Genomic DNA, 12,305 nt, shown 5'->3' on the forward strand with positions numbered 1-12,305 from the left:
TGTGGGTGGGTTGGTTGTTGGGTTGGGTTTGGTGGTTTTTTTTTGGGGGGGGGGATGGAAAGGGAAAAATGGGTAAGAAGGTGGGATTTTTGCACCTGGGGGGTGGTGGGGGGTGGGTAACCTGCCCAGGTCGTGGAGCAGCATCAGGTTGGGGCTGGGAAACCTGCCCCGAGTTCAGCCCGAAGCTCCGTGGTCCCAGTTGGGCTCGTGGCTCCTGTACTGGGGTTTTTGTGGGATCCCAGACTGGGTTGGGTTGGAGGGACCTCAAAGACCATCCAGTCCCACCCCTGCATGGGCAGGGACACCTCCCACCAGCCCAGGCTGCTCCAAGCCCCACATTAGATACCTGGAACACTTCAGGGATGGGGCAGCACCTTGAAGATCATCTGGTGGGATCTAGATGGTCTTCAAGGTCCCTCCAGCCCAAACCTGCAGGTTCTCTGAGCAGGAACCTGTTGCTGTGAGGGTGGCAGAGCCCTGGGCCAGGCTGCCCAGAGAGGTGGTGGATTCTCCTTCTCTGGAGCCATCCCAGCCCCAGCTGGATCCTGGGGGACCTGCTGGAGGTGCCCCTGCTGTGCTGGGGGTGGCACTGGGGGGGCTCCAGAGCTCCCTCCCAACCCCACCCCTGGAATTATTTTCCTGTTCCTCCTGCTGTGCTGGGACCTGGAGCAGCAGGTGGTGGAATCCAGGTTCTCCTTCCTGGGAAGGGATGGAACACAATCTATGTCCCCCTCCATGAGGGAGTTACGAGTTTATTGAAGCATCTTAATTCTGCATTTTTCACCCTAAAATGAGGTCCTGGTGCCTCCTTCCCAACCCCTTGTCCTCAGCTCATGGCAACAACCAACCTCAACGCTGGAGGAACCACTTATTGTGCTTCAAAAGCTCCTAAAATACCTAAACCAACCCCAAAATGTCCCCTGAGGAAACTCGGGAGCTTCCCAGGGGGTCTGAGCTACAACTGGGACCTCCTGTTCTGGAGGTGAAGGACACACCAAGGGTTGGGGGTGAAGCCTCTTAGATGTTGGACTCCAGGGGGACCCCCTTGCGTGTGATGTGCTCCAGATGGGCCTTCTCTGAGGTGTCCAACTCGATGTTGTACTTGGCCAGGATTTTGAGGATGGGCCGAAGCTTCAGCCACCACTGCTCCTTGGGGATGCGGTGCCTGGGTGGGAGAGAGGGGGTGGGGTCATGGGTCTGGAGGGAAATGGGGCTTGGGAACCTTCCCAACGTGGAAAAGGAGCTGTGGGTGTTGGGTGAGAAGGGTTGAGCATGAGGCAAGGAGAGAAGGGGCTGGAGAACGAGGAGAAGAGGCTGGAGGACCAGGAGGAGAAGGGGCTGGAGGACTTGTGAGGAAAAGTTGAGGGAGCTGGGGGTGTCCAGCCTGGGGAGGGTCTGGAGAACAAGGAAGAGAAGGTCTGGAGGACAAGGGGGAGAAAGGGTTGGAGTACAAGGAGAAGGGTCTGGAGAAGTTGTGAGGAGCAGCTGAGGGAGCTGGGGGTGTCCAGCCTGGGGAGGGTCTGGAGAACAAGGAAGAGAAGGTCTGGAGGACAAGGGGGAGAAAGGGTTGGAGTACAAGGAGAAGGGTCTGGAGAAGTTGTGAGGAGCAGCTGAGGGAGCTGGGGGTGTCCAGCCTGGGGAGGGTCTGGAGAACAAGGAAGAGAAGGTCTGGAGGACAAGGGGGAGAAAGGGTTGGAGTACAAGGAGAAGGGTCTGGAGAAGTTGTGAGGAGCAGCTGAGGGAGCTGGGGGTGTCCAGCCTGGGGAGGGTCTGGAGAACAAGGAAGAGAAGGTCTGGAGGACAAGGGGGAGAAAGGGTTGGAGTACAAGGAGAAGGGTCTGGAGAAGTTGTGAGGAGCAGCTGAGGGAGCTGGGGGTGTCCAGCCTGGGGAGGGTCTGGAGAACAAGGAAGAGAAGGTCTGGAGGACAAGGGGGAGAAAGGGTTGGAGTACAAGGAGAAGGGTCTGGAGAAGTTGTGAGGAGCAGCTGAGGGAGCTGGGGGTGTCCAGCCTGGGGAGGGTCTGGAGAACAAGGAAGAGAAGGTCTGGAGGACAAGGGGGAGAAAGGGTTGGAGTACAAGGAGAAGGGTCTGGAGAAGTTGTGAGGAGCAGCTGAGGGAGCTGGGGGTGTCCAGCCTGGGGAGGGTCTGGAGAACAAGGAAGAGAAGGTCTGGAGGACAAGGGGGAGAAAGGGTTGGAGTACAAGGAGAAGGGTCTGGAGAAGTTGTGAGGAGCAGCTGAGGGAGCTGGGGGTGTCCAGCCTGGGGAGGGTCTGGAGAACAAGGAAGAGAAGGTCTGGAGGACAAGGGGGAGAAAGGGTTGGAGTACAAGGAGAAGGGTCTGGAGAAGTTGTGAGGAGCAGCTGAGGGAGCTGGGGGTGTCCAGCCTGGGGAGGGTCTGGAGAACAAGGAAGAGAAGGTCTGGAGGACAAGGGGGAGAAAGGGTTGGAGTACAAGGAGAAGGGTCTGGAGAAGTTGTGAGGAGCAGCTGAGGGAGCTGGGGGTGTCCAGCCTGGGGAGGGTCTGGAGAACAAGGAAGAGAAGGTCTGGAGGACAAGGGGGAGAAAGGGTTGGAGTACAAGGAGAAGGGTCTGGAGAAGTTGTGAGGAGCAGCTGAGGGAGCTGGGGGTGTCCAGCCTGGGGAGGGTCTGGAGAACAAGGAAGAGAAGGTCTGGAGGACAAGGGGGAGAAAGGGTTGGAGTACAAGGAGAAGGGTCTGGAGAAGTTGTGAGGAGCAGCTGAGGGAGCTGGGGGTGTCCAGCCTGGGGAGGGTCTGGAGAACAAGGAAGAGAAGGTCTGGAGGACAAGGGGGAGAAAGGGTTGGAGTACAAGGAGAAGGGTCTGGAGAAGTTGTGAGGAGCAGCTGAGGGAGCTGGGGGTGTCCAGCCTGGGGAGGGTCTGGAGAACAAGGAAGAGAAGGTCTGGAGGACAAGGGGGAGAAAGGGTTGGAGTACAAGGAGAAGGGTCTGGAGAAGTTGTGAGGAGCAGCTGAGGGAGCTGGGGGTGTCCAGCCTGGGGAGGGTCTGGAGAACAAGGAAGAGAAGGTCTGGAGGACAAGGGGGAGAAAGGGTTGGAGTACAAGGAGAAGGGTCTGGAGAAGTTGTGAGGAGCAGCTGAGGGAGCTGGGGGTGTCCAGCCTGGGGAGGGTCTGGAGAACAAGGAAGAGAAGGTCTGGAGGACAAGGGGGAGAAAGGGTTGGAGTACAAGGAGAAGGGTCTGGAGAAGTTGTGAGGAGCAGCTGAGGGAGCTGGGGGTGTCCAGCCTGGGGAGGGTCTGGAGAACAAGGAAGAGAAGGTCTGGAGGACAAGGGGGAGAAAGGGTTGGAGTACAAGGAGAAGGGTCTGGAGAAGTTGTGAGGAGCAGCTGAGGGAGCTGGGGGTGTCCAGCCTGGGGAGGGTCTGGAGAACAAGGAAGAGAAGGTCTGGAGGACAAGGGGGAGAAAGGGTTGGAGTACAAGGAGAAGGGTCTGGAGAAGTTGTGAGGAGCAGCTGAGGGAGCTGGGGGTGTCCAGCCTGGGGAGGGTCTGGAGAACAAGGAAGAGAAGGTCTGGAGGACAAGGGGGAGAAAGGGTTGGAGTACAAGGAGAAGGGTCTGGAGAAGTTGTGAGGAGCAGCTGAGGGAGCTGGGGGTGTCCAGCCTGGGGAGGGTCTGGAGAACAAGGAAGAGAAGGTCTGGAGGACAAGGGGGAGAAAGGGTTGGAGTACAAGGAGAAGGGTCTGGAGAAGTTGTGAGGAGCAGCTGAGGGAGCTGGGGGTGTCCAGCCTGGGGAGGGTCTGGAGAACAAGGAAGAGAAGGTCTGGAGGACAAGGGGGAGAAAGGGTTGGAGTACAAGGAGAAGGGTCTGGAGAAGTTGTGAGGAGCAGCTGAGGGAGCTGGGGGTGTCCAGCCTGGGGAGGGTCTGGAGAACAAGGAAGAGAAGGTCTGGAGGACAAGGGGGAGAAAGGGTTGGAGTACAAGGAGAAGGGTCTGGAGAAGTTGTGAGGAGCAGCTGAGGGAGCTGGGGGTGTCCAGCCTGGGGAGGGTCTGGAGAACAAGGAAGAGAAGGTCTGGAGGACAAGGGGGAGAAAGGGTTGGAGTACAAGGAGAAGGGTCTGGAGAAGTTGTGAGGAGCAGCTGAGGGAGCTGGGGGTGTCCAGCCTGGGGAGGGTCTGGAGAACAAGGAAGAGAAGGTCTGGAGGACAAGGGGGAGAAAGGGTTGGAGTACAAGGAGAAGGGTCTGGAGAAGTTGTGAGGAGCAGCTGAGGGAGCTGGGGGTGTCCAGCCTGGGGAGGGTCTGGAGAACAAGGAAGAGAAGGTCTGGAGGACAAGGGGGAGAAAGGGTTGGAGTACAAGGAGAAGGGTCTGGAGAAGTTGTGAGGAGCAGCTGAGGGAGCTGGGGGTGTCCAGCCTGGGGAGGGTCTGGAGAACAAGGAAGAGAAGGTCTGGAGGACAAGGGGGAGAAAGGGTTGGAGTACAAGGAGAAGGGTCTGGAGAAGTTGTGAGGAGCAGCTGAGGGAGCTGGGGGTGTCCAGCCTGGGGAGGGTCTGGAGAACAAGGAAGAGAAGGTCTGGAGGACAAGGGGGAGAAAGGGTTGGAGTACAAGGAGAAGGGTCTGGAGAAGTTGTGAGGAGCAGCTGAGGGAGCTGGGGGTGTCCAGCCTGGGGAGGGTCTGGAGAACAAGGAAGAGAAGGTCTGGAGGACAAGGGGGAGAAAGGGTTGGAGTACAAGGAGAAGGGTCTGGAGAAGTTGTGAGGAGCAGCTGAGGGAGCTGGGGGTGTCCAGCCTGGGGAGGGTCTGGAGAACAAGGAAGAGAAGGTCTGGAGGACAAGGGGGAGAAAGGGTTGGAGTACAAGGAGAAGGGTCTGGAGAAGTTGTGAGGAGCAGCTGAGGGAGCTGGGGGTGTCCAGCCTGGGGAGGGTCTGGAGAACAAGGAAGAGAAGGTCTGGAGGACAAGGGGGAGAAAGGGTTGGAGTACAAGGAGAAGGGTCTGGAGAAGTTGTGAGGAGCAGCTGAGGGAGCTGGGGGTGTCCAGCCTGGGGAGGGTCTGGAGAACAAGGAAGAGAAGGTCTGGAGGACAAGGGGGAGAAAGGGTTGGAGTACAAGGAGAAGGGTCTGGAGAAGTTGTGAGGAGCAGCTGAGGGAGCTGGGGGTGTCCAGCCTGGGGAGGGTCTGGAGAACAAGGAAGAGAAGGTCTGGAGGACAAGGGGGAGAAAGGGTTGGAGTACAAGGAGAAGGGTCTGGAGAAGTTGTGAGGAGCAGCTGAGGGAGCTGGGGGTGTCCAGCCTGGGGAGGGTCTGGAGAACAAGGAAGAGAAGGTCTGGAGGACAAGGGGGAGAAAGGGTTGGAGTACAAGGAGAAGGGTCTGGAGAAGTTGTGAGGAGCAGCTGAGGGAGCTGGGGGTGTCCAGCCTGGGGAGGGTCTGGAGAACAAGGAAGAGAAGGTCTGGAGGACAAGGGGGAGAAAGGGTTGGAGTACAAGGAGAAGGGTCTGGAGAAGTTGTGAGGAGCAGCTGAGGGAGCTGGGGGTGTCCAGCCTGGGGAGGGTCTGGAGAACAAGGAAGAGAAGGTCTGGAGGACAAGGGGGAGAAAGGGTTGGAGTACAAGGAGAAGGGTCTGGAGAAGTTGTGAGGAGCAGCTGAGGGAGCTGGGGGTGTCCAGCCTGGGGAGGGTCTGGAGAACAAGGAAGAGAAGGTCTGGAGGACAAGGGGGAGAAAGGGTTGGAGTACAAGGAGAAGGGTCTGGAGAAGTTGTGAGGAGCAGCTGAGGGAGCTGGGGGTGTCCAGCCTGGGGAGGGTCTGGAGAACAAGGAAGAGAAGGTCTGGAGGACAAGGGGGAGAAAGGGTTGGAGTACAAGGAGAAGGGTCTGGAGAAGTTGTGAGGAGCAGCTGAGGGAGCTGGGGGTGTCCAGCCTGGGGAGGGTCTGGAGAACAAGGAAGAGAAGGTCTGGAGGACAAGGGGGAGAAAGGGTTGGAGTACAAGGAGAAGGGTCTGGAGAAGTTGTGAGGAGCAGCTGAGGGAGCTGGGGGTGTCCAGCCTGGGGAGGGTCTGGAGAACAAGGAAGAGAAGGTCTGGAGGACAAGGGGGAGAAAGGGTTGGAGTACAAGGAGAAGGGTCTGGAGAAGTTGTGAGGAGCAGCTGAGGGAGCTGGGGGTGTCCAGCCTGGGGAGGGTCTGGAGAACAAGGAAGAGAAGGTCTGGAGGACAAGGGGGAGAAAGGGTTGGAGTACAAGGAGAAGGGTCTGGAGAAGTTGTGAGGAGCAGCTGAGGGAGCTGGGGGTGTCCAGCCTGGGGAGGGTCTGGAGAACAAGGAAGAGAAGGTCTGGAGGACAAGGGGGAGAAAGGGTTGGAGTACAAGGAGAAGGGTCTGGAGAAGTTGTGAGGAGCAGCTGAGGGAGCTGGGGGTGTCCAGCCTGGGGAGGGTCTGGAGAACAAGGAAGAGAAGGTCTGGAGGACAAGGGGGAGAAAGGGTTGGAGTACAAGGAGAAGGGTCTGGAGAAGTTGTGAGGAGCAGCTGAGGGAGCTGGGGGTGTCCAGCCTGGGGAGGGTCTGGAGAACAAGGAAGAGAAGGTCTGGAGGACAAGGGGGAGAAAGGGTTGGAGTACAAGGAGAAGGGTCTGGAGAAGTTGTGAGGAGCAGCTGAGGGAGCTGGGGGTGTCCAGCCTGGGGAGGGTCTGGAGAACAAGGAAGAGAAGGTCTGGAGGACAAGGGGGAGAAAGGGTTGGAGTACAAGGAGAAGGGTCTGGAGAAGTTGTGAGGAGCAGCTGAGGGAGCTGGGGGTGTCCAGCCTGGGGAGGGTCTGGAGAACAAGGAAGAGAAGGTCTGGAGGACAAGGGGGAGAAAGGGTTGGAGTACAAGGAGAAGGGTCTGGAGAAGTTGTGAGGAGCAGCTGAGGGAGCTGGGGGTGTCCAGCCTGGGGAGGGTCTGGAGAACAAGGAAGAGAAGGTCTGGAGGACAAGGGGGAGAAAGGGTTGGAGTACAAGGAGAAGGGTCTGGAGAAGTTGTGAGGAGCAGCTGAGGGAGCTGGGGGTGTCCAGCCTGGGGAGGGTCTGGAGAACAAGGAAGAGAAGGTCTGGAGGACAAGGGGGAGAAAGGGTTGGAGTACAAGGAGAAGGGTCTGGAGAAGTTGTGAGGAGCAGCTGAGGGAGCTGGGGGTGTCCAGCCTGGGGAGGGTCTGGAGAACAAGGAAGAGAAGGTCTGGAGGACAAGGGGGAGAAAGGGTTGGAGTACAAGGAGAAGGGTCTGGAGAAGTTGTGAGGAGCAGCTGAGGGAGCTGGGGGTGTCCAGCCTGGGGAGGGTCTGGAGAACAAGGAAGAGAAGGTCTGGAGGACAAGGGGGAGAAAGGGTTGGAGTACAAGGAGAAGGGTCTGGAGAAGTTGTGAGGAGCAGCTGAGGGAGCTGGGGGTGTCCAGCCTGGGGAGGGTCTGGAGAACAAGGAAGAGAAGGTCTGGAGGACAAGGGGGAGAAAGGGTTGGAGTACAAGGAGAAGGGTCTGGAGAAGTTGTGAGGAGCAGCTGAGGGAGCTGGGGGTGTCCAGCCTGGGGAGGGTCTGGAGAACAAGGAAGAGAAGGTCTGGAGGACAAGGGGGAGAAAGGGTTGGAGTACAAGGAGAAGGGTCTGGAGAAGTTGTGAGGAGCAGCTGAGGGAGCTGGGGGTGTCCAGCCTGGGGAGGGTCTGGAGAACAAGGAAGAGAAGGTCTGGAGGACAAGGGGGAGAAAGGGTTGGAGTACAAGGAGAAGGGTCTGGAGAAGTTGTGAGGAGCAGCTGAGGGAGCTGGGGGTGTCCAGCCTGGGGAGGGTCTGGAGAACAAGGAAGAGAAGGTCTGGAGGACAAGGGGGAGAAAGGGTTGGAGTACAAGGAGAAGGGTCTGGAGAAGTTGTGAGGAGCAGCTGAGGGAGCTGGGGGTGTCCAGCCTGGGGAGGGTCTGGAGAACAAGGAAGAGAAGGTCTGGAGGACAAGGGGGAGAAAGGGTTGGAGTACAAGGAGAAGGGTCTGGAGAAGTTGTGAGGAGCAGCTGAGGGAGCTGGGGGTGTCCAGCCTGGGGAGGGTCTGGAGAACAAGGAAGAGAAGGTCTGGAGGACAAGGGGGAGAAAGGGTTGGAGTACAAGGAGAAGGGTCTGGAGAAGTTGTGAGGAGCAGCTGAGGGAGCTGGGGGTGTCCAGCCTGGGGAGGGTCTGGAGAACAAGGAAGAGAAGGTCTGGAGGACAAGGGGGAGAAAGGGTTGGAGTACAAGGAGAAGGGTCTGGAGAAGTTGTGAGGAGCAGCTGAGGGAGCTGGGGGTGTCCAGCCTGGGGAGGGTCTGGAGAACAAGGAAGAGAAGGTCTGGAGGACAAGGGGGAGAAAGGGTTGGAGTACAAGGAGAAGGGTCTGGAGAAGTTGTGAGGAGCAGCTGAGGGAGCTGGGGGTGTCCAGCCTGGGGAGGGTCTGGAGAACAAGGAAGAGAAGGTCTGGAGGACAAGGGGGAGAAAGGGTTGGAGTACAAGGAGAAGGGTCTGGAGAAGTTGTGAGGAGCAGCTGAGGGAGCTGGGGGTGTCCAGCCTGGGGAGGGTCTGGAGAACAAGGAAGAGAAGGTCTGGAGGACAAGGGGGAGAAAGGGTTGGAGTACAAGGAGAAGGGTCTGGAGAAGTTGTGAGGAGCAGCTGAGGGAGCTGGGGGTGTCCAGCCTGGGGAGGGTCTGGAGAACAAGGAAGAGAAGGTCTGGAGGACAAGGGGGAGAAAGGGTTGGAGTACAAGGAGAAGGGTCTGGAGAAGTTGTGAGGAGCAGCTGAGGGAGCTGGGGGTGTCCAGCCTGGGGAGGGTCTGGAGAACAAGGAAGAGAAGGTCTGGAGGACAAGGGGGAGAAAGGGTTGGAGTACAAGGAGAAGGGTCTGGAGAAGTTGTGAGGAGCAGCTGAGGGAGCTGGGGGTGTCCAGCCTGGGGAGGGTCTGGAGAACAAGGAAGAGAAGGTCTGGAGGACAAGGGGGAGAAAGGGTTGGAGTACAAGGAGAAGGGTCTGGAGAAGTTGTGAGGAGCAGCTGAGGGAGCTGGGGGTGTCCAGCCTGGGGAGGGTCTGGAGAACAAGGAAGAGAAGGTCTGGAGGACAAGGGGGAGAAAGGGTTGGAGTACAAGGAGAAGGGTCTGGAGAAGTTGTGAGGAGCAGCTGAGGGAGCTGGGGGTGTCCAGCCTGGGGAGGGTCTGGAGAACAAGGAAGAGAAGGTCTGGAGGACAAGGGGGAGAAAGGGTTGGAGTACAAGGAGAAGGGTCTGGAGAAGTTGTGAGGAGCAGCTGAGGGAGCTGGGGGTGTCCAGCCTGGGGAGGGTCTGGAGAACAAGGAAGAGAAGGTCTGGAGGACAAGGGGGAGAAAGGGTTGGAGTACAAGGAGAAGGGTCTGGAGAAGTTGTGAGGAGCAGCTGAGGGAGCTGGGGGTGTCCAGCCTGGGGAGGGTCTGGAGAACAAGGAAGAGAAGGTCTGGAGGACAAGGGGGAGAAAGGGTTGGAGTACAAGGAGAAGGGTCTGGAGAAGTTGTGAGGAGCAGCTGAGGGAGCTGGGGGTGTCCAGCCTGGGGAGGGTCTGGAGAACAAGGAAGAGAAGGTCTGGAGGACAAGGGGGAGAAAGGGTTGGAGTACAAGGAGAAGGGTCTGGAGAAGTTGTGAGGAGCAGCTGAGGGAGCTGGGGGTGTCCAGCCTGGGGAGGGTCTGGAGAACAAGGAAGAGAAGGTCTGGAGGACAAGGGGGAGAAAGGGTTGGAGTACAAGGAGAAGGGTCTGGAGAAGTTGTGAGGAGCAGCTGAGGGAGCTGGGGGTGTCCAGCCTGGGGAGGGTCTGGAGAACAAGGAAGAGAAGGTCTGGAGGACAAGGGGGAGAAAGGGTTGGAGTACAAGGAGAAGGGTCTGGAGAAGTTGTGAGGAGCAGCTGAGGGAGCTGGGGGTGTCCAGCCTGGGGAGGGTCTGGAGAACAAGGAAGAGAAGGTCTGGAGGACAAGGGGGAGAAAGGGTTGGAGTACAAGGAGAAGGGTCTGGAGAAGTTGTGAGGAGCAGCTGAGGGAGCTGGGGGTGTCCAGCCTGGGGAGGGTCTGGAGAACAAGGAAGAGAAGGTCTGGAGGACAAGGGGGAGAAAGGGTTGGAGTACAAGGAGAAGGGTCTGGAGAAGTTGTGAGGAGCAGCTGAGGGAGCTGGGGGTGTCCAGCCTGGGGAGGGTCTGGAGAACAAGGAAGAGAAGGTCTGGAGGACAAGGGGGAGAAAGGGTTGGAGTACAAGGAGAAGGGTCTGGAGAAGTTGTGAGGAGCAGCTGAGGGAGCTGGGGGTGTCCAGCCTGGGGAGGGTCTGGAGAACAAGGAAGAGAAGGTCTGGAGGACAAGGGGGAGAAAGGGTTGGAGTACAAGGAGAAGGGTCTGGAGAAGTTGTGAGGAGCAGCTGAGGGAGCTGGGGGTGTCCAGCCTGGGGAGGGTCTGGAGAACAAGGAAGAGAAGGTCTGGAGGACAAGGGGGAGAAAGGGTTGGAGTACAAGGAGAAGGGTCTGGAGAAGTTGTGAGGAGCAGCTGAGGGAGCTGGGGGTGTCCAGCCTGGGGAGGGTCTGGAGAACAAGGAAGAGAAGGTCTGGAGGACAAGGGGGAGAAAGGGTTGGAGTACAAGGAGAAGGGTCTGGAGAAGTTGTGAGGAGCAGCTGAGGGAGCTGGGGGTGTCCAGCCTGGGGAGGGTCTGGAGAACAAGGAAGAGAAGGTCTGGAGGACAAGGGGGAGAAAGGGTTGGAGTACAAGGAGAAGGGTCTGGAGAAGTTGTGAGGAGCAGCTGAGGGAGCTGGGGGTGTCCAGCCTGGGGAGGGTCTGGAGAACAAGGAAGAGAAGGTCTGGAGGACAAGGGGGAGAAAGGGTTGGAGTACAAGGAGAAGGGTCTGGAGAAGTTGTGAGGAGCAGCTGAGGGAGCTGGGGGTGTCCAGCCTGGGGAGGGTCTGGAGAACAAGGAAGAGAAGGTCTGGAGGACAAGGGGGAGAAAGGGTTGGAGTACAAGGAGAAGGGTCTGGAGAAGTTGTGAGGAGCAGCTGAGGGAGCTGGGGGTGTCCAGCCTGGGGAGGGTCTGGAGAACAAGGAAGAGAAGGTCTGGAGGACAAGGGGGAGAAAGGGTTGGAGTACAAGGAGAAGGGTCTGGAGAAGTTGTGAGGAGCAGCTGAGGGAGCTGGGGGTGTCCAGCCTGGGGAGGGTCTGGAGAACAAGGAAGAGAAGGTCTGGAGGACAAGGGGGAGAAAGGGTTGGAGTACAAGGAGAAGGGTCTGGAGAAGTTGTGAGGAGCAGCTGAGGGAGCTGGGGGTGTCCAGCCTGGGGAGGGTCTGGAGAACAAGGAAGAGAAGGTCTGGAGGACAAGGGGGAGAAAGGGTTGGAGTACAAGGAGAAGGGTCTGGAGAAGTTGTGAGGAGCAGCTGAGGGAGCTGGGGGTGTCCAGCCTGGGGAGGGTCTGGAGAACAAGGAAGAGAAGGTCTGGAGGACAAGGGGGAGAAAGGGTTGGAGTACAAGGAGAAGGGTCTGGAGAAGTTGTGAGGAGCAGCTGAGGGAGCTGGGGGTGTCCAGCCTGGGGAGGGTCTGGAGAACAAGGAAGAGAAGGTCTGGAGGACAAGGGGGAGAAAGGGTTGGAGTACAAGGAGAAGGGTCTGGAGAAGTTGTGAGGAGCAGCTGAGGGAGCTGGGGGTGTCCAGCCTGGGGAGGGTCTGGAGAACAAGGAAGAGAAGGTCTGGAGGACAAGGGGGAGAAAGGGTTGGAGTACAAGGAGAAGGGTCTGGAGAAGTTGTGAGGAGCAGCTGAGGGAGCTGGGGGTGTCCAGCCTGGGGAGGGTCTGGAGAACAAGGAAGAGAAGGTCTGGAGGACAAGGGGGAGAAAGGGTTGGAGTACAAGGAGAAGGGTCTGGAGAAGTTGTGAGGAGCAGCTGAGGGAGCTGGGGGTGTCCAGCCTGGGGAGGGTCTGGAGAACAAGGAAGAGAAGGTCTGGAGGACAAGGGGGAGAAAGGGTTGGAGTACAAGGAGAAGGGTCTGGAGAAGTTGTGAGGAGCAGCTGAGGGAGCTGGGGGTGTCCAGCCTGGGGAGGGTCTGGAGAACAAGGAAGAGAAGGTCTGGAGGACAAGGGGGAGAAAGGGTTGGAGTACAAGGAGAAGGGTCTGGAGAAGTTGTGAGGAGCAGCTGAGGGAGCTGGGGGTGTCCAGCCTGGGGAGGGTCTGGAGAACAAGGAAGAGAAGGTCTGGAGGACAAGGGGGAGAAAGGGTTGGAGTACAAGGAGAAGGGTCTGGAGAAGTTGTGAGGAGCAGCTGAGGGAGCTGGGGGTGTCCAGCCTGGGGAGGGTCTGGAGAACAAGGAAGAGAAGGTCTGGAGGACAAG

The 12,305-nt window shown here is 58.4% G+C and overlaps 1 protein-coding gene across 1 annotated transcript in view; it reads right to left on the reverse strand.

Moving 5' to 3' along the window:
- Positions 1–1,165, reverse strand: part of VDR (vitamin D (1,25- dihydroxyvitamin D3) receptor) — a gene marked incomplete at its 5' end in the record, with an annotated part of 37,168 nt that extends 36,003 nt beyond the window's left edge. Inside the window, one exon of the mRNA XM_010002447.1 lies at positions 1,042–1,165. Within this exon, the coding sequence (XP_010000749.1) occupies positions 1,042–1,165 (124 nt within the window). The remainder of the gene's footprint in view (positions 1–1,041) is intronic.
- Between the last annotated feature and the right edge of the window lie 11,140 nt (positions 1,166–12,305).

This window comes from Chaetura pelagica, unplaced genomic scaffold (genome assembly GCF_000747805.2).
Source record: "Chaetura pelagica isolate M959 unplaced genomic scaffold, ChaPel_1.0 scaffold588, whole genome shotgun sequence".
Lineage (NCBI taxonomy): Eukaryota > Metazoa > Chordata > Aves > Apodiformes > Apodidae > Chaetura > Chaetura pelagica.